The sequence below is a fragment of the Cryptomeria japonica genome, chromosome 10, assembly GCF_030272615.1.
Source record: "Cryptomeria japonica chromosome 10, Sugi_1.0, whole genome shotgun sequence".
NCBI lineage: Eukaryota > Viridiplantae > Streptophyta > Pinopsida > Cupressales > Cupressaceae > Cryptomeria > Cryptomeria japonica.
Window position 1 is genome coordinate 574,842,744 of NC_081414.1, and position 24,113 is coordinate 574,866,856.

General features: G+C 35.5%; 1 protein-coding gene across 1 annotated transcript in view; it reads left to right on the forward strand.

Annotated features, from left to right (window-relative positions):
• The window catches only part of LOC131042758 (N-terminal acetyltransferase A complex auxiliary subunit NAA15), a 91,172-nt gene that overhangs the window by 57,707 nt on the left and 9,352 nt on the right, over nucleotides 1–24,113 (forward strand). The window contains exons 13-25 of the mRNA XM_057976076.2: nucleotides 6,803–6,857; nucleotides 6,951–7,046; nucleotides 11,292–11,420; nucleotides 11,600–11,682; nucleotides 11,859–12,089; nucleotides 13,813–13,945; nucleotides 14,042–14,164; nucleotides 14,291–14,422; nucleotides 15,834–15,890; nucleotides 20,005–20,102; nucleotides 20,220–20,278; nucleotides 20,406–20,517; nucleotides 20,626–20,726. Coding sequence (XP_057832059.2) covers nucleotides 6,803–6,857; nucleotides 6,951–7,046; nucleotides 11,292–11,420; nucleotides 11,600–11,682; nucleotides 11,859–12,089; nucleotides 13,813–13,945; nucleotides 14,042–14,164; nucleotides 14,291–14,422; nucleotides 15,834–15,890; nucleotides 20,005–20,102; nucleotides 20,220–20,278; nucleotides 20,406–20,517; nucleotides 20,626–20,726 — 1,409 coding nt within the window. The remainder of the gene's footprint in view (nucleotides 1–6,802; nucleotides 6,858–6,950; nucleotides 7,047–11,291; nucleotides 11,421–11,599; nucleotides 11,683–11,858; nucleotides 12,090–13,812; nucleotides 13,946–14,041; nucleotides 14,165–14,290; nucleotides 14,423–15,833; nucleotides 15,891–20,004; nucleotides 20,103–20,219; nucleotides 20,279–20,405; nucleotides 20,518–20,625; nucleotides 20,727–24,113) is intronic.

Here is a 24,113-nt window from a genome sequence, read left to right on the forward strand (position 1 = left end):
GTAACTGGAATATGAAGACACTGAAGAGCACATGGTAAAATTCCAACCAGCTGCACACCCAAATATTCCTAATATTCCTCATGGGTGAAAAAGTAACGCCACCCAACCATGTGGAATCTGTAGGCCCACCCCCTGTGCTAGGAGATGGACACAAGGCCCCAATCAACAAACAAGATGGATAGAGATAAAAGAACTAAACAATCTCACAACCAAGATACATAAGATGCCTTTTCACAAGACAAGAAGATAAAGATAACAACCAAAGGTTTCCAAAGAAAGGATTCCAATCAAACCTTCAAAGAACTTTTCACAATCAAGGACTAGCAAAGTAAGAATATCAACCAAAATCTTCCAGGAACATCAAAAGACTTCCAAAGGCAACCAAATAACTTCCAAGGTAAAATAACAACCAAAATGACATCCCAAGAGACTTCCAAAAACAATCAAAAGACTCCAAGAACAATTGAAAGACTCTTAGAGGCTTCCACATAAAAACTGACACAATAGGATAATAGGATACATAAGGAGAGTGTCATCGCATAGTCTCAACTTGAGTTATCTCGACAGTCTGACCCTCTCCTAACTCCAGACCCCGGTCCCTAAGGAGAACTCATGCGGTACCATACAATCCTTTTATGAAGAGAAGGTATTGCACAACATGCTAGATCCAAGCGCCTTTCAGGACGAATGCCTCTCTAGATGTACTGGCCTTCCCAATCTCATCCTTTGTCTTTACGAGCATTCGAGGTGATGAGTGGGGCACAAAACATTACCTTATTAGTGTGTAAATCCAAGTAAACTCAACCCAAATTTTTATTATTAATGTTATCACCTATTAATCAACTCTCTGATGAGTTACCCTGGCAGCCACTTTGGGCCTCGACCCCCATAGAGAGCCACTCCCCCATTATGCACTTAGATAACCTATCCTTTGGCCCAAAATAAGCATCATGAAACATATGATATATAAATAGGAACATCAAGAATCCATATACATGCATAGATAGCACAATCTGCAAATAGGATTTCCAAATAGAGACCAATCACAAGGTCAAGTCTTGAAACTGAATCATAACTTCTCAATCACCATTCCTTCCCACAAGCCAAATCAGGAAAGTGCATTTGAACTCCGATCAAGCCAAAATAAGACCAATCAGATCCAAAAATACTTGGATAACAAGGCACAAGTCCAACATAAGTCTTTGGAACAAAACGGGAGTCTAAATGGGATCAAGCTGCAAATACAGGACCCAAAATAGTGATTCTGCGCATATGAGCATTCTTGTTGCACATATGCACCTTCTTTCTGCGCATATTAACCTTCTTGTTGCGCATATACATTCTGTTCCTGTGCACACATGACAAAGACTGCTCACCAAATAGGGAGACTTGACACAAAAACGGGCTACGAAAAGACTCCAAAGTAAAAATCTAATCAAAACCCATTTGAGAAGGGTCTGATAACCTTCTAAAAACATTGATAAATCAAGCACTTGGATTCATACAAGAATTTCAATCAAGTAATAAGCAAAACTGAACAACTAAAATGCAAAATACCCACGCCCGATTTTAGCAAAACACAATCTTTCTAAACATAAATTGAATAATTGATTTAAAATAGTAAATATAATCAAATACACATTCCCAAATCCCCCTAATAATTCATTTTAACCAATATTGCAAATTAAACTGAAATTAAAACTCGGAAATAGGAACCTACTTGGAAATGTGAAGAAAGATAGAAGAAAGAAGAGAGAATTTGCAGACAAATTTTGGAACACGAATACTCCTCAGAACAACAACCAAAATTCCAATAAGCAAGCTTGAGAAATCCAAAATATGCTACAAGAAAACTTGAACAAAAATCTTCAATCAACACTGGATAACTACAAACCCTTCTCCAATTCCATGACACAAAAATTTCCTTCAAAATTCTCCACAAATTACCACAAAATTATTCTCCAAAAATTCATGGAAAAAGAATTGTAAAACATAACTCTCATAAGACAAAGAAACATGACTCGGACTCGGGACTCGGAGTCAGACTCGACTTCAGACTCTGTTGGACTCAGGAAAGTGAAAAACTCAAGAAATTTATAGATTTCAAAAGATTTAAAACTTGTTTCATGCACCCTATATTGAATACACCTTAAAGACACAATAACATCATCAAACTTGGCTCATTTGACTACATACACAAGTATACATCAATCACATAAGCATAAACGCAAATTATAACTGAAGGAAATAACAAACTCAGATATATAAATATTGTCAAATGTATACAATATTACAAAACTCATGGAATAAAAAATCCATGTCATTATATGATCATCATCAAATGTTCCACAAAAATACCAAAGGTAAATACAACTACAAGCCTATGGCTCAAAGGAGCGTGCACCCTCTCGCCCCGACCCCCTACGAAGGCATTTAAGGTAGGTCCTGGATGATTCGGCAGCCATAGCCGCTCCCTGTGACACCATGCCATGCTCACCAACATCAGGAACATCTGTGTCACTATCAGTATCTGCCTCTGAATCTCCTGTCTCTGCTCGTGCTCTTTGCTCCTCCTCTGCCATGGCTACAGCCTCAGCCTCTATATCTACCTGGTCGATCCAATCAGTGTCATCATCACTAAAGACAACCGCAGGATCTGTCTCATTGGCCCGCTCAGCATCAGGATCAACCTCATCTAGAATGATAGGTGAGATGCCAACTAATGCATTCTTTCTCATTCTCAGACGGAGGTTGTAGTGAACAAAGACGAGATCATTCATCTTCTCCACATATAATCTATTGCACCTCTTGGAGTGTGTGCTCAAATATACTCCAATTGCGCTCACAATCAGATGCGCTGCATGGTTGGCTCAAGATGTGAATGGCCAACTTTTGAATATTTGGTGTCATTGGGCCAAAAAGGCTCCACCAATTACTAGATTTTGAAATGAGAAAAATAAATAAAATCAGTCTCTCATGAACTCATTTAACAATATACAATAAAACTAAAATTAAGCCTTACAATTTATTTTTACCTAGCATCATAGTTGTCCTACCGTCTTTGGCGATAGGAAGAGAGGAGGTCTCCCCTTGTGCATTTGAGAACAACTGTAGCTCTCGAATAAGCTCTATCTTAGTAGTACCAACAGGTGCCATCTTCTCCATGATCGAGTATAGCCCATTAAGGACCTCCACATCAGCCTTGAAAGAAGGGATAAAATGGAATGCCGGATTCAGATAATAGGCTGCTGCATGGATGGGCCTATGATGCAAGTATGGTCCCATTTGGGAGATCATTGATAGGACCTCCACATCTCGTATCAATGATCTCCCAAATGGGACCATACTTGCTCTCATTTCCTCCATAGACGGATTTGATGCCCTCCTTCGCCCTATCCATGCCCTCATATGTGTAGCCTATTGTGGGCTTTTCTCCATCTGCAACTCGCAACAAAACCACCAAGGGCTTAACAAACTGCAAAATTGAAAATATTGTGTAATTTAGAAAAATGAGCAAATAAGAGAATATATATAATAAGTTATAAAACAAAAAGTTAAATTGTATAATTTATAAATTTTTTACCTTCACTATCTCATCACAAGGGACCCAAAAGTTTCGCTCATCAAAAATGTAGTCTGCCATATCTTTTCCTGCAGGGGTGGCAGCATAGGATGAGGAAGACCACTCCTCACCAACAATCATATGTCTCAAGGCCAACTTAGAGCGAAGCATGGACTGCAATGTGATGAAGTTTGTGGCAAATCTTGTGATTCTTGGACGAGCTAACTCCTTCTGCTCTGTGTATTGTCTCATAAGAGCCAACACCCATGAATGGTTATATACAAATTTGCACACATTTCTTGCCCTTTCTACACATCTCTTGACCCATGAGAGTTTTCCAATATCCTCCAACATGAGGTCAATGCAATGGACAACACATGGAGTCCAAACTATAGATGGGTGCCTCTCCATCAATAGTCTACCTGCAGCAACATAATTTGTTGCATTGTAATTAATGAAGTTACAAAATAGTAATTAATTTGCAAACAAAATTAGTTTGTAATCAAAAGTTTACCCGTAGCAACATAATTTGCTGCATTGTCGGTCAGCACCTGTACCATGTTCTCCTCACCCACCTCATCAATGACCTCCTCTATCTGCTCACATAGGTAGGTGGCTTTCTTGCAATGTGCGGAGGCATCAATGGACTTGATGAAAACGGTGCCCCCTGAAATAAAAAAATAAAGCAAGATCAATGATCACTCAATAAATCATTAAATAAAAAATAAAAAATTAAAGACTAAATGAAACTAAAATTAATCAATGACCTACGGAAGAAACAAGAAAATTAAGGAGAGTTCTATTTCTCCTATCCGTCCAACCATCAGTCATGATGGTGCAACCTTTAGTGCTCCATATCTGGCATTGTTCACCTAATTCCTTCTTCACATCATTCACCAATTGAGTCAAAATGGGTCCCCTCAAATCACACTCAGAAGGGGCTTTGAACCCTGCGCCGCATATGGTAAGGGCATCAACCATTTCTTGCCAATAAGGAGACCTGTCACAAATAAATTCAATGAGATAAGTTAAGCATGTACTATGTACTATGTAGTATGTACGAGAAAAAATAAAATGAAGAGAATAAAATTATAAAAATTAAAACAATCAAACATAAAAGTTATAAAACATTCACCTGGCTGTAAAGAATGGAACACTGCCGTAGACCCAAAACCTGCGAACTGCCATTTTAGCGGCATCATGGACCTCCTTGTTCCAACCCATGTCCTCAAACGACTATTGGGACCCAGGAGTAGTGTGAGGCACAAAGAAAGTATCCAACCTAGATTTACAAATCCTAGGTCCAATGCTAACACTCCCACTACAACTAGTAGTGCTAGGAACATGAGAAGTGGCAGTAGCACTACCACTTACAGAAGTAGAAGCAAAAGCACCAGCACCAGTAGTAGCAAACTGAGTGGGACGATATGGAGGTAAGGAAGAAGGGCCTCCAACACAACCTAATTGTGTCCCTCTTCCTAAAGTTGCCTCTCTCCCAATGGCCGCTCGATCCTCCTTTTGTTTCTTTTTCCTTTCAATTTCCTCAACCATTACATAACAATCACGTACGGCCTCAGGGAGTGCTTTTAGGCATGGTTCAGCATCATGTCCACGTGCACCATAAATATGGTATTTCAGTCTATATATACCTCCATGGAATATTGTTTTGCAAAATGTACATTTTGTTTGCCCCTTTCCTTGCCCTGGAAAATGTTCATGATATTTCCAAGCATGGTCCTTTCTAATGGGGGGTCTAGAAGCTGAAGTAGACATTGTAGGATAGTTTTGTGAAACTTGAAGTTGAGGCAAATAATAAAGTGAAGTTTGCTGCAATAAAACATAATAAGTTTACAAATATACAAAATATTTTGGAAGAAAATGTAAAACTTTCAAAATAAATGAATAGAAATTGGAATTTTTGCATACAAGAAACAAAAAAATCTTGAAATGAGCTGCAAACTCTTCCTATCCAACTCTTGATGCACCAAATCCAAACACAATGCAGCCCCAATGTGATAAATGGAAGAAATTTTGAGCTTCCTCGTTGGTTTTTCTTCAATGCACCCTTGTTTTTCTTCACAACTCACTTTTCTCCTCCTATTTTTCCAAATGAATGAAATGAAGTTCACTTTTAGGGTTGGAGGATAAATAACATAAAAAAAAGAAATTAAAAAAACTTTAAAAAATACATTTTTTTTTGCCTGTTTTGGGCCTTGCCGCCGGTCGAGTCCCAAGCACGGGACTCGCCGAGTTTGGTGAGTTCATGCCAAACTCGCCAACTTGGCGAGTCTGGCGAGTTTGCCCCCTCGGCGAGTCCGGGGCAATTTTCCGATCTCATAATAAATAAAACTCAATCACCTAAATAAAGCTCACTAAATCATGCACAAAAAACCTTAATTCGAAAATTATAAAAGTAGCTTTAAATTAATAATATCAAATTAATATCAAAAATAAAATCCCAAAAAACAATTAAATAACAATAATTAAATATTAAAGCACCAATTAAAAATTCTCTAAAAATAGTTACTCCCACTTGACGACCAAGAAAAGTATAAATAAATAATTAACTCCCACTCGAATAAATAATAAAATAATAAATCATAAAAATAAATAAAATAATAAATCATACAAAATAATAAAATAATAAATAAATTAATAATAAGATAGTTTCTGTGCAATCTTTCCTTCTATGTGATTTTTCTTTTGTACAATTTTTCTTAAATGTAGTTAACCTTTTACTTGGGCACACTTATAGATGATTATTAATGATTCTATTGTGGTTTTGGTCATTGATTGTTGACAAGTGCATTCATAGTTAAAGGTTTGCAACTTTTATCCTATTTATTGTGTTCTATGGATCAAAAAATATTTTTTAACCTTGTCAGTTAGTTTTCTCTTCAAATTGTCTTTGGAAAAATGTATTCATATGGACACGTGTCCTTCTTGTGGAGTTGTGGAGTTTTTGACCTTTCATCGTTCGTCATGTATCTCTCCTATTTAACAAAGATGTACCATTGTTTCTTTCATTGTTTATGTATCCAACTTTCCTTTGCATAAAACTATATATTTTCTTGATTGTTAATTGAAACCTTAAGCATACTGTTCTATTTTTGATATAGTTTTAAAGATGAAGCTTAAGGTTGATCAACTGGGCTGGAGTGATGTCTAAAATATGTTAAGAAGCAAAACATAATCACTAACTCATCAATTTAGGTTCTAATACTGTCCTCTTTATCGCAGTTCTCTGAAAGAATCTCCTTCGACACTTTTGTGGGTTCTTTTTTTTCTTGCTCAGGTTTGCAATATTTCATCTGCTTTTTGGATGCAATGTTGGTATGTTCTCACAATGAATACATGTTGGCTTATATGTTGTTTTTATGGTTGGCAGCATTATGACCTTCGAGGGAAGCATGATATAGCTCTTGGGAAAATTGATGATGCCATATCACATACTCCAACTGTCATTGATCTTTATTTAGTGAAGGTTTGGTTGGATCTTTATTGATAGTGATGAGCTACATTGGATGCATGAAATTAAATAATCTATAATTCTGTTTATTTTCCTTGCTAGTGGTATGACATCCTTGCTGCTTTGAAATGATATATTTTATTGAATAATTGAACCAGACCTTTATTTCTCTGTATGATGAACTTGTTCATTTCACTGACCAAATAAGGTCCATATCAATCTTAGATGTAGATGGGACAGCTGGTTTGTTGGGGTCATAGCTGTGTGGTCATAGATAAAAAAATTCTCTTCAAGAAATGCCAGACAGGTAAGGTAGTGTAGAATAGGATGAAAAGTTGTGGAACTGCAATTGACAAATCTGATCTCCCCAAACCTACTCCGGAAGACCCTAAACCTACGCAGTATGATTCTGAGCCAAATTTCTTGTGTACCTGCCAGATTCTTCATTCCCCCCTTTTTGAGTCTCTTCATTTCTTGATGTACTTGGCTTACTTAGGTGCCAATGTGAAGGCAAAAGTTTGGTGCCTTATTGTAAATAATTCCCACTTTTAGCAGAACTTAATTTACATTGCAATGTATATCATGTGTGTTATTAAATATTTTTGTGGCGCATTATGTTTCTGCAAAATAGTCTGTTGCCCATTGGTTTTCCTATCTAATCCAGATTTGGTATATAGAATTGATTTCGTCTATGCTTGTATGTTCCATGGAATAAGGTAAGATTATAGGGAGCATGGTATCGATATGCTACAAAGAAGTCTTCACAGCTCCCACAAGAGTTCCATTGCAATGTATGTTAAAGCACTTGATAGTTCTAATCCCTAGAACACCTCTGCCAAAAGGCCCCTTGTATAGACTTGATGTTTTGGAGGATGATGAGATCAAAAGAGAATTCTAAGAATCGGCACAAATTTATCATATCTGACCAAGCACATTGTCTGATGGAAACTTAAATACTTGCATGGTAAAAGGACGAGAGATTCTTGGGGATGATTAATGATGCAATTCAGACCTTTGTAGACTTCTTTGTGGTTGTCCATGTGGGTGACATACTCATTTTCATCAAAACATAGGAGGAGCATCTAGAACATATCTATCATGTTCTTTACACTACAAATTAATAGAAACTATGTTCCAACCTAGATAAATATCTGTTTGGGATCTAATGATACTTCATATGGTTGTATTGTTGATGGGATGCAAAAGACATGATTTGTAGGATATGCAATTTATGCAATATGGTTTGCACTAAGAAACAACTTGGTTATGCAGCTTCCTCAATGGGGCCTATTTCTATGGCATGTTTGTGTTGGAATGTGTTGACGGGTGTTTTTTGACCACACCAACACAGAATAAAGTTTCCAATGGGCACTCTATCCTCTCTTGATCAAAATCTCATATATGCTAAGATTGCAGGATGATCATACATTGATTCCAAGGTTCCAACTGCATACTAGCGACTTTACGATGGATATAGACTCGTTTGGTTGATGTTGCTGGTAATCCAAGGGACTTATTCACACTGAAGAAGACTTGAAACAAATTTTAAAACTTCATTCGCGAATGATTTTGGCAGTAAATAACTTTTTTTTTAGAACTTTTCAATAAGATAATGCAAGTAAAATAGGAAAGGGCTGAGGAATTCTAATCTAAATCTAGGAACTCAACAGATAGCAAAGACTTAGGCGAGATCGACCACACTTTACTTTGCCACTATCAGACAACTACATAAAGAGGGTGCAATCTTCAAAGGTTGTGCTTGTAGGATTTTGAACCATCTATGAGCACCATCAAAGAACAATATTCATTTGATAATCCAAGTTAAAACACACATGTAAAAGCTCAGTCCAGCCTTGCCCTGCGAATAGAAATCATCTATCGGCAAAAGGTATGAGCAAGTAATCTCACCATAAAGCAATGCAATCTACTTCATTCATCTAAGTACTTACAGCAAATCTATTCTAAGTGAGGAAGATGAAATCATGCAAGTTTTGAAACAACACAAGTGAACACCAAAAGCCAATGTATCACTATTATTACTTCAAAAACTTATAGCAACAGTTTTATACAGTTCTCCCTCTATTACAAATGAAGGGGTGACCCCCTTTTATAGGCCTCCAAGAAGGAAATGAATGGCCCAAATCACAATCAAATCGATGGCTAAGATTCAACATGCAAAACCCTAATTAGGGTTTGACCAAAGATTCCCAAATATGACACCAAGTAGTGGGGAGAGCCATTAATGAGGAATCTTGCTCACTACACATTAATTGCTCCTTGCTCCCAAAGAGGGCGTCCATAATGCAATAAATGCCCATCACTTCTCAAATCGCCCATGAAGCATTAAATGAGCCACTACCTTGAATATGGCAGCCACCATGCAATAAATCAGCCTCCACCTGGTCAAAACGTCCACCAACAATAAATGCGCTATTATGAATCCTTTTGAGCCACCTTAACTTATCTGGTTAGGTGGCTTGTGGAAAATCGCTGAGAATTAAGCTTTGGACGACAAATTATCACATGATGCTAGTGGTATGTGTAGAAGTATGTGCTAAGCGCTAGTATCCAAACAATTTACATGGAAAATTGCCGAGAGACAAGAAAACCATAGGGCTAACATGAAAGTGACAAAAAGAGGTGGCTATTGAAAAGGAAGCTTGAGCATCGTGAGAAGGAAAAAGGCTATTGCAAAGGGTAAAATGAGCCTACGAAAGTACTAAGGAAATGAACACTAAAGTGGATAGAAAATATAAGAGAAATTGCAAGGTTATGCAATTTATGAAACTACAAGAAAGTAGGTGAAATAATAGATCATTGCCATGTACAAGCAAAGTAACCATTACTATATTGGGTATGTATTGACATCAAGTTGTTGACAAGCTGTGGCAACATTTCAAAAAAGAGTAAGAGAGCTAAACATAAAACTAAGACCTCTTATATGGCTCATTTGTCTTCAAATTAGGTATGATACTTTGTCCTCGATCCTCCACCCTACGTCTATTTGCACCTTGTCTTTATTGTGAAGCTTCTCAAAACATATTTGTGTTCCTCATCAGTTTTGGACATACAAGAAGCAACAAAATAATACAATTTTTAGAGTTGAACCATGACTGCTTTTTGAATAATGGTAGATAAAATAGTGGACACAAAGACAAAGGGCAAAGAAAACAATACAATTTTAGTCTATGATATAACTCCACCTCTTGATAAAGTGGTTTATCAAGAATTAGATAGAGTAGATCCGACACTTGTGGAACAGTTGTATGACCTTGTTATTAGAGTCTACCTCCAAAAATGTTCTCAAAGCATGTGTGGGTACAGCAGATCTGGAACAGTTGTATAACCTTGCTATAAGAAAATGAATTGCATTAGATGTGAATGTGGCAAGTATTCTTCTGGATGTTTATTAGTTTTGGACATACAAGAAGCAACAAAATAATACAATTTTTAGAGTTGAACCATGACTGCTATTTGAATAATGGTAGATAAAATAGTGGACACAAAGACAAAGGGCAAAGAAAACGATATAATTTTAGTCTATCATGGTATGATATACTCCACCTCTTGATAAAGTGGTTTATCAAGAATTAGATAGAGTAGATCCGACACTTGTGGAACAGTTGTATGACCTTGTTATTAGAGTCTACCTCCAAAAATGTTCTCAAAGCATGTGTGGGTACAGCAGATCTGGAACAGTTGTATAACCTTGCTATAAGAAAATGAATTGCATTAGATGTGAATGTGCCAAGTATTCTTCTGGATGTTTATTGGCACATTTATATATGTAAAATATTTAATGAAATGCTTGAAGACATTTAGTGTCTGGATAAGAAATCCTGTAGGTTTTCTTTGACATTATGTGTATGGAGAACTATTTTTAGTTCATTTCTTATGTGCAAAGTCACCCAATCCCCATTTTCAGTCACATAGCCGTTGCCATCATGTTCCCATTACTCATTTCTGGTGATATAGTTCGACTATGAAATTCAACCAAATGTGACTTAGGCAGGATAGGATATAAAGTTTATGGACATGTTTTATTTGGTCTAATTATTTTGTCTGTCAAATGTCCTAACATTTTTCTTCTCTGTTTACTTGATTTATCAGGTTTTTCATCTATTTTGTTCTGAGCCTGTGGCTCTATTTAAATACCATTTGGCTGCTTTTCTATTTTGCCTTATGTCAATATTAGTTATTTCTGTAGCAGCTTTTTCTTATTGAAATGTTCGCAATTCCTAATACGTTTTTTGATGACAGGGTAGAATATTAAAACATGCAGGGGATCTAACAGCAGCTGCCACATTGGCAGATGAAGCTCGGTCTATGGACCTTGCAGATCGATATATAAATAGTGAGTGTGTTAAGCGCATGCTTCAGGCAGATCAGGTATTAACTAAAAATATTTTCTTAATTTAATATCATGAAATGTCAGGGAAATTTTAACTGGGAACTCAATTCAGGGAAGATGCTTTCATCTATGGATTGTTTGTTGCATTGTGGGTTTAACTGTTTGTAGGGGATTTTCTTTTAATGAATTTTAAGACATTAAACCATATGTTTTGAAGGTGGAAATGGCTGAGAAGACGGCTGTACTCTTTACAAAGGATGGTGATCAGCACAATAACTTATATGATATGCAATGCATGTGGTATGCTTATAGTTGTGAAATTGGAATAAATATATCTCATGTGGTGGTGCATGAGTAATCATGTAATCTCGATGATATGAATATGAGTTGAATTGTACAAATTGAATTTGGATACTATAGGATATTGCAGTTATTAGTTGTTCCTAAAAGTCTGAATGAGAATCTTCTTGGAGCAGGTATGAACTAGCTTCTGGTGAGAGTTATTTCAGACAAGGTTCCCTTGGGCGAGCTTTAAAGAAGTTCTTAGCAGTAGAAAAGCATTATGCTGATATGAAGGAAGACCAATTTGACTTTCATTCATATTGCTTGCGGAAGATGACCCTTCGTGCATATGTCCAAATGCTGAAGTTTCAAGATCGTCTGCATTCTTTTCCTTTCTTCCAAAAAGCTGCAGTTGGTGCCATTAGGTTAGTTTCCGTTTGGGATTAATGTGATTCTGTATAATTACCCCACTTGTCTTAAAATGTTGATAATCAGTACTAAGATGCTTGTAGCTAGTAGTTTGCTTTAGTGTAAACCGTATCTTGGATTAAATGCCACAACATCATACTATAAACAAAACTCCCATACAATAAATAAATACTCTACTTCAATGTCAATTTGTCAAACTCAAATGTCATGATAGATATTCATTGTTCGATATTAAATTAATAATATCAGCAATAATTGTCATAAATTTTTTCAAATTCAATTAATTTATGTTTTTTTTCTGGTTTTTGGGGTTTAATTATCACTATCGATGGGCTTCATGGGTCAGACAAAGCTATAGGTGAATAAGTCTCTCCTTACAGTTTTTTTAATTTTCACAAAAAATGACAGCCCACCTATTATTGAGAAATTATCAAATTAAAAGATAGAAGAATAATTTACATAAAATTACAACCCACCTTTGATTGTAAACGTGTGCAATTAAAAAGATGAAAGAAACCCATGGAAAATGTGGGATTAAAGATGTTGGTTGTTTAATGAGTGCATGACAAACACCATCAGTTTATTTGGCTACTTCTGATTTTCTTTCTTCATAGAAGATGATTGTACTGCAAAGTCTGGGGACAATCTTTGGTGCTGCTGCTGACATTTGTGAGTATGACTACATGGGGTTTCATTGGCTTTTTCAGTGAAGGATTTGCATGTTTTGAGTTTGTTTGGGACTGTACACACACCCGGATGATCTTAAGTCGGACTCAAATCCTGCGAAGAGAAGAGAGTGGAAAGAGAAGCAGAACCTCCTTCCCATTCCAGTGATAAAATATTGTTAAAACCGAAAATAAGGGCGATTGAGAGATGATGTACATTGGATGCCAAATAGTCAGAAGTAAAGTGGGTTGAAGCATTTGTTTGAAACTAGTACAAGGTTTAGTGACTGGATTGACATTAACCATGTGATTAGTTTGGATTCAAGTTTATGATTTAAATTGCTGAGCATACAAAGTAATTTGAGAAACACGTGCATGTTATTTTGTGTGTATATTTTTAGTTATTCCAGTGGACCTTTAGCCAATATACTTAGATTCATATTGAAAAGTTGATTCTGAAAATTACATGAAAATAATCAGCTATATCTCATTCATATCAATATGAGCTATTTCAAGCATTTTGGAGGCAGGAGTGAAAATGACTAAGGTGATTGAATATCCTTGGTTATTATTGTGACAGGGAAAGTCTTTTGCATTTGAATTGGCTTTTTGAAGTAAGCCACAATCCTCATTACAAAGCCTTGTGTTAGTGGAACATCACTGTCTCATATCTTTATTTAATGTTCTATTGTGAAATGAATGGCTTATTTCTAATTGTATTTACCTCTCAGCTTTTAGTTCTAACAACATAACCAGGGTGTCAGTTATCCCTATATTGTTTGACTTAATGGTACCATCGTTGATATTAAGAATATATAAAATGGTTCAAATAAGGATTAGTTGTATTGTGTTTTAACAATAGGACAGGGGTATCAGATATCCCAATATTATGTAATGGTTTAATATGGCACAATCATTGATATAAAATGTATCTAAAATGGTTGAAGTGAAGACCAATTTTATTGTACAACTAGATATTTCACAGTGATAGAAATAAATTGTTCTTTAACGTTTGATTTTGAGTTTCTGATGGATTTATTTTGTAAATCTGCAGATGCTATCTGAAATTGTATGATTCACCTCCAAAGGTAGCTGTTGAAGAAGAAGCTGGATTTATGAGTCTTCCCTCCTCTGAAAGAAAAAAGATTAGGGCAAAACAACGTAAATTAGAAGCTCGAGCTAAGAAGGTCTGTGGGTAGCTTTTCCAAAGATTTTACAAATTAATTTTAGGTTTCCATACAACTGCTTGGATATTGAATGTTCTGTCTTCCTTCATTTTCCAGGAAGCTGAGGAAAAAGCTAAGGAAGGGGAAGCAGCTAATGTGGCAGCAACAAAAAGTGGGAAGAGAGGTTCACAACATTCAAAGGTTGTTGATCTCGATCCTGATGGGGAGAAGTTGATACAGGTATTTGTATGAGTTATTTGATTTATCATGTGCGAGTGCTGATTAAAATTCAATTTACAAGTAAACTCTATCTGGAATTAAATTTCATTCTAGGAGTGAAGTTATTTGTAATTTACTCTTTTGCAGGTGGAAGATCCGTTGGCAGAAGCAACAAAGTATTTAGGGTTACTTCAAGCACACTCTGGCCAATGTTTGGAAACACACCTACTTGCTTTTGAACTTAACATGAGAAAAGCAAAGATACTTCTTACCCTCCAGGTGCTATGTGGTTTAATGTAATTGTTGCTTGATAGTGGTTATGAAGATTGTATTCTAGTTTGACTTTTACCTCTGGAAGGCCATTGTGTACATAATTTTTATAGATATATCATATAAATGATAATGCAATACTAGATGAATAAATTGCAACATTTAAATTAACAAACGTTACAAATTTTATATGTAGAAGATGACATTGACAACTTTAACTGGCTCTTTTAACCTCACTTCAAAGTATATCAAAATTGAACTGAAGACTGATGCAAAGGATTATTTGTCATGTATGAGTATCCATATCGAAATGAAAGGGAAAATGCCCAAGGCATTGATTCAAGGTCTAATTGATGCCCCAACTTAATAGTATTTAATTTGTATTGTTGGAAGAGTAATCACCATGGTTTTATTCCTTATGACCATCTTAATGTTATATCTGGATGCCAAGGAATTTCATTTGTGATAATTTATTATATGTTTTGCAAATTAATGTGATGATTAGACAGGACTGGTTCTTAGAAGTAGAGAATTTGGGGAAACTGTGTGGAGATTTTAGATGAATTTTTGAAATCAAGTGAGGTTTTCAAGCTCTTGGATTTGATAAAATTAAAAAATTCTGAGATGGGTCCAATATTTCTTGAACTTCAGCAAGAGAAATGAGACTAGTAGATGTGTTGATGCTGGAACACTTTTCTACCTTTTGTTTATTTTGATGTTCTACCTGGAAAGGATGCTTGGGAGAAAATCACAAATCAGCATCAACAAACTAGTGTAAAATTATAGAGCAATTACAGTTAGAGTTACACAAAGTGGTAGTTGATACACAAAAACACCTAGTCTCATAAGAATCTAACATGTGCATTGATCAAGAATCCTAATAGCCTAAGAAAAATCTTAGGATCTTTATTTTATATGCTGGTAACAAGTTAGATGTTTAAACTGTCAAAGAAAAAGTATAAATTTGGTACTGGGAAAGCTATTTGGAAGGTAGCATTGTATGCTGGAGAGCTTCTAATGCAGTGGCATTTTACAAGATTTGAGATATATTAATGTTGGAGAACTTACAATGCTGTGTGATATTTTACTGTTTTTGAGATTTTTAAATAAAAAAAAGGAGGAACCTGGGGTTTTAGTAATTTTTATGAAAGCTGTGCAAGTAAAAACAGGAGACTGCATGGTGAAGTGAATAAGGGTTGCCCTCTGTTGTTCGATCTTTATGGACAATCATAGAAACTCAAAATAAAAATAGCCTTGGAGAACACCCTAATGAACAAACTCATTCACATGGTTGTAGCTAAATGCCTATGATATTGTGCTTATTTATTTTATCATTTTCTGCTGGTATGTTGTATTGGCAGTAAACAGTAGATATTGAACTTCGTTTACTATTTATTAATTTTGTTTACATTTGTGGCAGGCTGTTAAGCGGCAGCTTAGGGTGGATCCAAATGATCAGGAGGTCCATCGGTGTTTGGTATGCTCTTGCCTTCAGAGTTTATTTTGGTCAATTTATAATATACAATATTTAACTTCTGATGTGGTTCCTTGATCCCATCGACCTTATAACCTGCCTTATTGTATTTTTCAGTTACACTTCTACTTTTTTCTCTCTTTAAAAGCAAGTTCATCTTTTGCGTGCTGTGCTGAAAACCTAAGTGGTATTAAAATAAGTCATTTAATAGGATGCATTCTAATGATGATTTAATGCTTTTGGGTCACCTTTCTGTGCTATTTCTCCGAAGCTAGCTTTGTATTCGCTGTTATTCATGTGCCTTTTCCTTGTTATTTGGTCACTTGAATTTGAGGCAGCATTTTCGTTTAGTCTTATTTGTGTGTAGTTGTTAAAACATGCAAGAATATAGCACGAGAAAAATAAATGAGAATGACAAAAACAAAAAGATCAGATGAGATTTGCCATCAGGAAAGCCAATGTCGGGAAAAATTCAAGCAAAGATCCACTATCAAAATCAGCTGTACAAGCTTATCACTAACAATACCAACCTAGGATCTTGCCACTTGCATCTAATGTAGGGAACTCTAGCAACTACTACATATAATTATACAATCTCAAGAAACAAGGCAATGATCTTACACCTTTAATTACCCATAAACCTAAGACTAATATGACTGGAATGCAATTCTAAAGAGGAGTCCATTTCTCCAATCTTTTCTTGCTTTCTTGTCAAGGAAGAATTCACTCCATGAAAGATGAATCCCCTTGCACATATTCCAATGGGTGTTTTCATGTTGAAAGATGGGTATGTGAGACGACCAAGAGGTAATGGACTGCCTTACATGTGAAAGGGAAGAAAGAGAAGAGATTCAACTCTCTTAACGAGTGTTCATTTCTGTTGTTTTGTTATATGTGGGATGAATATGTCCACAACCAAAATTGTCATTTTTGACCTGTTCTGACTATGATGAGTTTGTATGCAGCTGAACCATTGAATGACTTCCACTATAGTCAAAACTGTCACCTGCAAAATTTCTTTCTCTTTTTTCTTTCTTTTTTTCTTGTAAGTCTGCTCAACAATCTCCTTACAGCATGATTGATCTCCCAATCACTTGATTATGAGTGTTTATCCAAATGTTTTTGGATTATTCTTCGCTGCTGTTTGCTCATGTAAGTTTAACTAATGAGTTCTGACTATTAATGCTCTTTAAATATGACTCAATTTTGATTTTGTTCATGTATAAATATTCATTCTTGTATTTGCAATTCATATTGGTTCTAATTCATTACTACATTGTTTGAGCTGTAATGGTGCATTGTGTAATTAGGAAACATTGGATCTGATTGGTCTCTACAAAAGAACTCACAAACTTTGATAGACCAAGTTTTTTACCCTGTCAATTTGTGTAGTCTATACAAGTCAAGATTAGGTAAAGTCAAATTGATTGAACATTGCTTGACACTAGGAAACGCTAGAAGAATGAATGGATGGATTTTGAGACAATTATATGGCATAAACTTCAATTTATGCATGCTTGTACTTTTTGTTTTACGAGAAAGTTGGATTTTGTGGTTGTAACTTACATTGTGTTAGTTACTTTCTAGACATAACTAATGCGATGTTATTAGATCATGAACATTAGCAATCAATGTCTTTGTGTACAAAAGAAAAGAACCAAGAGATTTATTCATTAGATCACAAATTGCTCCTAAGATGCACCACAGTGGAGAGAAATATTGTCAGAGTCAATTAATTATTGAGTTTGATTTGATAAACCCCAATGCAATTGGTACAAGCATGATAAATTTGGCTTCTCTCCAACTTGAGACTCATGGATTGCTATATTTATCAATGTAATATAAGGAAGTTATAGATCACTCAAAACTTGGCATAACTATACACTTTTTTCTAGGATTGGCAACTGCTTTGTACTTGACTTTGGTGGAAGATAAAGCTACAATGTGTTGAAACTTGCATTGCCAAAAAAATTCTCCTAAGCCTAAGGGGCAAATACGTCTAGTCGTAAATCTGAGCTAAACCGACCCAATTAGAGTTTGTATATCCTGTTAGCATGATTTCATTTGTCCTTTGATAGAGAATGCCAAATAATGCCTTTGACATATCACAACACTTGTTGATGCCATAGTTTTAGGCCTTGGATGTGGCAGCCCAAAATTTTGACTCGGGCTTGGGACTTAACAAAAAAATTGTCACGGAATTGGCATGAAAAAACCTTATAATTACACACAAGAAATTAACGCATTTAGAAAACATAAAAGTTTAATTTGACTATCAATTTGTCATATTCCCTTGATCACCAAGGTGGTTGATTTCATTGAGGAAGTTCATTCACCTCCACATCTTGAAGAATGCAATAATATCGATTGGGTTTTGTCGCTGGTTTATTTGAGGTTCTTTTGGTGTATCAATCGTTTTTGGATTTGCAACTACCTTGGGGTGGTGTCTTTCATAGACTAGCAAGGTGGATGAAAGAAGAAATAGTACTTTCATCTTTCAAGGGAGTAAACCCTAGTTTGTGGCATATGATTGGTCACATGATGGGAAAAATCACGAAGAAAGACTTTGTTTCTTTTACATCTTAACTAATAATGTTTCTGAATAAACAAAAGTAGGGTCACTGCCACTCTCTACTCAATTGTTCTGCTGCTGCTTCCTTCTGCATTTGTCCTTTCCGTGTTGTGATATCGACGCAAGTAAAGCATGGCATCTCTAGACACTGGTGTTTGTTTCACATTGATCAACTCTGGGATTGAATTGAATGCACCCAATTGAATCAGCTGTACACTGATTTCTGTATGCTTTTGGCAGAGCCGAGCAATAAAGTGCACGGTTAGATCAGTCATCTGCTTTTGTGTTATATCTATTTCTTTTTTTGGATTGTATGTCTGTAACAGACTCAAATTATGCTCACTTGAGAAGCACTGGGTGCTGTAAATTAAAACTGAGTTAAGTTAATGTGTAACTAACAGTAGAGTTATATGCAGATGATTTTGCCACCTGCTTCTAATAATATTCTATTATCTACAGAACAATATGTTTATCCTTGTTTATTTGCCTTATTCAAATGGCCACCTTGGACCAGTTGGTGTCCTCCCAGATAAACTATAGGATGCCTATTCACATGGACCTTCTGAGCAGTAATTTTAATGTTAAGGTTTCATTTGACAAATTCAACAACATTAGTCCCTGTCTTTGTTAATATACCCATCTTTCTTCTGAACTTCCCCTTCTTGAAGACAAAAGGTCTTGAAATTTGTAGTAATGTGTGGGTGACGATCGGTCATATGTTGTTGTCAAGTCCACAATAGGTTATGCCATTGTAGCACATGATTTTATTGGAATTCAATTATTTAAGGAGAGAGTACTTGGACAAGGAGTTTGTCTACTAAATTCTTTAAATTATGTATGTTCAATTTGAATTTCATCACCGGAGACTTTTTTTTAGATGTAGTGATCAATTTGGTGCACTAGATGTTCAAAGAAATAAATTTCTCAACTTGGAGAGAATGTTTGTCCTCTCTTTCAACCTTTTTTTTTTTTTTCTCAAATTTCATTTTCCCCTTTTTGTGCTTTTTTACAAATAATAATTAAGGCGTTGACTCAAAACACAAATGACAAACATAATCAGAGCCCATTGTTGAGGATCATTACCACTTCTCCAGCATGACACTACAGTCATTATTGAAACATGAATGAAACATCTTATAGCTTGCATTTTTGTGATAGACAAGAGAGAGGGCTAGACATCCCAGTGTGTTATATGCTATCATAAGCTCCTCTTTGGTTTGTTGCATAGTTAGAATACTAATCCAGATCAAATGCATGCTCATATTTAAATCTCCTATTTTCTGCTTACCATGTTGACCTCTAGTTTATATCATTTGCAAATGCATAGATGCTATTTTGCAAAGTGATGCCTAACAAAAATATTTAGCATAGAAGGACGTAGATGTTTAAGCATTCTCGTCTATAAAATGTAACATTATTCACTCTTGAAAAGTGTATTATTCAGGAGGGAGTGGAAAAAATTATTAGAAAAAAGCCATGCTCTATCCAATTATGCCGATAATGTTAAATATATTCTTATGAATATTTGAATTGTATGATTCTCAGATACGCTTTTTCAACATGGTAGACAGCTTGCCTCCACCTGAGACACCTGCAGAGAAACTTGTTCATGGTGTCATAGAGATTGAGAGACCTAGTCTGGGGTAGGTAAATGGGAACTGTGACATTTTTGTTTTACAATTCGATAATATTGTTATTTATATCTGAATCTTAGGGGAAATAAATCTTTCTGTGGTAATAACTGGCTAATGTTTTTTCAGGGTTCCACATGGTAAGCCCTTATTGGAGGTTAATGAGTCATTCCTTGACCGTCACAGAGGTTGGTGCTGCTATCTTGTATTACCTAAGATCTTTTTTATTGCTTAAGCTTTGTTGAGAAACTTGAGGACTTGGTCCAAAGTTTTTGTTCATCTCAAGCTCAACAAATCTCTATGGCCAACTGCCAGATTCATTGGTGCATAGAGCAGCAGCTGCTGAGATGCTTTTCCTTCTGTCCCCTGAGAAAAAGGCAGAAGCCATTACAATTATTGAAAATTCTGTCAACAATATTACCCCAAGGTATAATCTTGAAAATATTGGTCACTAATAAGATTTTCTGTTATATTGGTTGGTTGTATGTGTCCAAAAGTAAAAGAACATCTAAGATCTTGATGTTGATTATATCAGAGGTGGTGTTTTGGGAGGAGCCAGAGAATGGAAATTGAAGAATTGTATTGCTGTGCACAAGCTGTTAGAAACAACATTCCATGATCCAGTTGCAGCTTCTAGTAAGAATCATTACTTAGTATTCTGTACAAAATGAAGGCATAAAATGTTGTGTTACAAACTTGATATGTATAATTTATTGTTTTTTGCATTTTCATTTTCACTCGTAATAGAACCATCTTTTCATCCAGTATGTTGCATGCCTAATTTAATGAGTGCTGTTACAACAGTACATTCTAAAAATGGGTGTACACAGAAACAGAAACAACAACTATCAACAAGACATGTAAGCACACCTTTTAATTTTTATCCTCGTCTTGCTCACAATTATACCCAAGCCCCCATTTTTCCTTGCATTGGAAGTCAATTTTTTCTTCTTAAGTTATCATGGTCATATTTAGGATTAAAGGTTCCTTTATGCCCCTCCTCATTATAGAAAAAATTATCTTCTGATGTTGTGTGTCTAGAGTATCCCTTTTCTCTTGCTTGGGCAGTATCAAGTTGTGTGGCATTTAGGATTGCTTCTTGGAGTGTGGTAGGGTCAAAGACACTAAGCCACGGATGTTATCTGATAATCCCTCTATAATTAGGTAGGTGAGCCTTTCCTTGGATATTTCAGGAACCATAACCACTAGTCTTTGGAACTCTGTCACATAATCTTCAAAGGTTCCTTCTTGTCTTATTCTCGTTAATTATTTGAAGTATCCTTGGAGATGTTTTTGGTTAAACCTCTCAATGATCTTTTTTGTGAAGGTATCATAGGTCTTTATGCTTTGATGATTTTGGGTGATTTAGCCATGGTGCCACCAATCATGAGCGACCCCTTCTAGATGCAATCTGACAAATGTAATGGCATCTTCCTATGATAAGTAGGTCTCTAGTTTTTGGATCCATGCATGTATAGTGATTTTCCCAACCCATCAAAGTTAGGGATGGTCAATTTTCCTACTTTGTGTTGTAAATCTTGATTAGTTTGATTCTTCCCTCTTCTATGAATATTCTTTGTTCCGGCCTCTTAATATGTCATGAAGGCGATGCTCCTCTTGACTTCTGGGTCAAGCCTTGCATATGCTTCAACAAGTTCATTCAAATTAGGTTTGGCTGTGTTAATCTTCTCATCTTCCCTTGATGGCCTTTGTCTAGTTAAGAAGGGTGGAGGAGTTGTTTCCGAGGCTGATCTTAATGTAGTTATATTGTCACTTGCAGGTTGGCTAGGAGTGACATCTCTCATTTCTTTGGTTAGGTCTAAAAGTATTCATGGTGGTGTTTATATTCTGTAGGGTTTGAAGAAGGGCTTGAGTTGTTTGTTCAGTTTTCTCCATAAAAGATCTCAATTCATATTTTATTTGTTCACTCCTTGTGTTGTTTTGGCCTTTAATTTTCTTTTTTTCCCTCTCTAGAGCCCTTAAAGTCCTTTGACTAAGTTGCATTACTTCTTGTTCGTCCCTCTAGATGGCAGGAATAATACTCTGGTACGACTTGTAACGTCTCCAATTCGGGATTGACCCTGTTTTTGACCAATAACAGCAATTCCAACAATTACATTCTAAAGTGAACTCAATTTAATCATTAATAATTTGAGAAATAATGAACAAATACATAAGTTAGTGAATAAGCATATTATGATAAGCATTATGACTAGCTTATAACAATCATAGCTTAGTTTGGTAGGAAATTGGGAAAGGGCGCCGGTAAACTGCTCAGCCCAACTAAGCCCGAGAGCACGCAACCTCCAATCATGGCAACTCGCCTCTTATCCCACAAGCGATAGGAACATCCAACTATGATCAGTTCCATCCCTTGGGGTAATCTATTCACCAAGCAGTAGGAACACCCAACTATGAGTAGTTCCGTCCCTTGTGGTAATCTATTCACTGCTTTTTTCCACAAGTGTAAGGACTGTCCAGCTATTATCAATTCCATCCCTTGGGGTGGTCTACTTAGTTAGGGGAAGCCAGTAAACTGCATCTCCCTATCTTATTCCCTCCAACTCACATCTGATTGGTTATGTATATATATATGCATATACACATACATGTATGTAATCTATTTATTTAGAGAAACATAATTCAAGAAACATTCTTATTAGAAACAAGGCCCATGAACACATATAGAAGAATTGATGCATAACACACTTAGTTTCCATACCAATTACTTTATTTATTCTTTATAATGGTTGTATGGTCTTAATCGTATTTCACTCAGATCTGATCCTCTTCTTTTTACCATGCCCTTTGTTTGAATGCTTGTTTGATCCTTTATATCCTTCCATTGGGGTTGGAGGGTCATGACCTTCCCTTTGGTCACAACCACTTGTAGGAGAGGCAACTCTTTGTTTGAAATTGCCGTTTTTCTTAAACTTACAGAATAATTCAAATCAGCTCTTCGCAATATCGTTTATACTTTATAGTTAACTATTTGTTTATTGCTGCTTGTGGGGAGATCACTGTAACGAGAGGAGGGACGATCTATATTATTCAATTTATAATATTCCTTATTAAGCACAGCCTGCTGTAGAACACAAACTGCTTTTACCTCATGATTATCGCTGGGGGAGGGGAAATTGTGAAGTCTTACATATTGTAAGACAATTTCCAGATTGTAATTAAGATCTGTTCATTGTTTCAGTCTAGTGTCATTACGAGAACATTACATCCATGACCCCTTCATCAAACAATTTGAACAGTGCAGCCACATATTTGATAAACTATACCACATTTGGTGGCCTTACATCCATCACCCCTTCATCAAACAATTCAAACAATGCAGCCACACATTTGATCCTATCTGATGCATCTACAGATTTCAAAAAGATTGTGCCAATATTACAAGAGATAATGAAGTTGATAAGAGCTTGAGTCACTCTATCCAACCACTTGTTTAACATTATGGTGCATCTAGTCTTTGCTTGTTCTAATTGATCCTCGTTTTTATCTTTTACATTGATGAGCTTACCATCCTTAATGCTTAATAAGATAGGGCTTTGAATCAAGGACATGCTAAGTCATCAAGTTCGAATTCGGCAACCATAAAATTCGGATGAAATTCGGCAAGGGTAAAAATTCGGCATTAAATTCGCCTTGTATAATTTTATTTTATTTTTTTAAATATAAGTAATATATTCACAAAATTATAATTTATTAATCTCTAAATTTAAAATAATATTATATTTAAGTTGAAAAGTTTAAAAATTAAATTTAGATATTTAAATATGTTTAGTTATTATTAAATATTAATATTAAAAAATAAAAATAAACAAGTAAAATAATATTAAGTTTAAATATATTAAATGTTGATTAAATAATATTAATTTATTAATAAATGTAAATTATTCAAATATAAAACATATGTTTTAAAAATAGAAAAGTTTTAAATCAACTACATATAATAAGAAAACTTAAAATTCTTCAAAAGAAGTCGCGACATGAGAGAGAGCAGTGGGTGGGAAC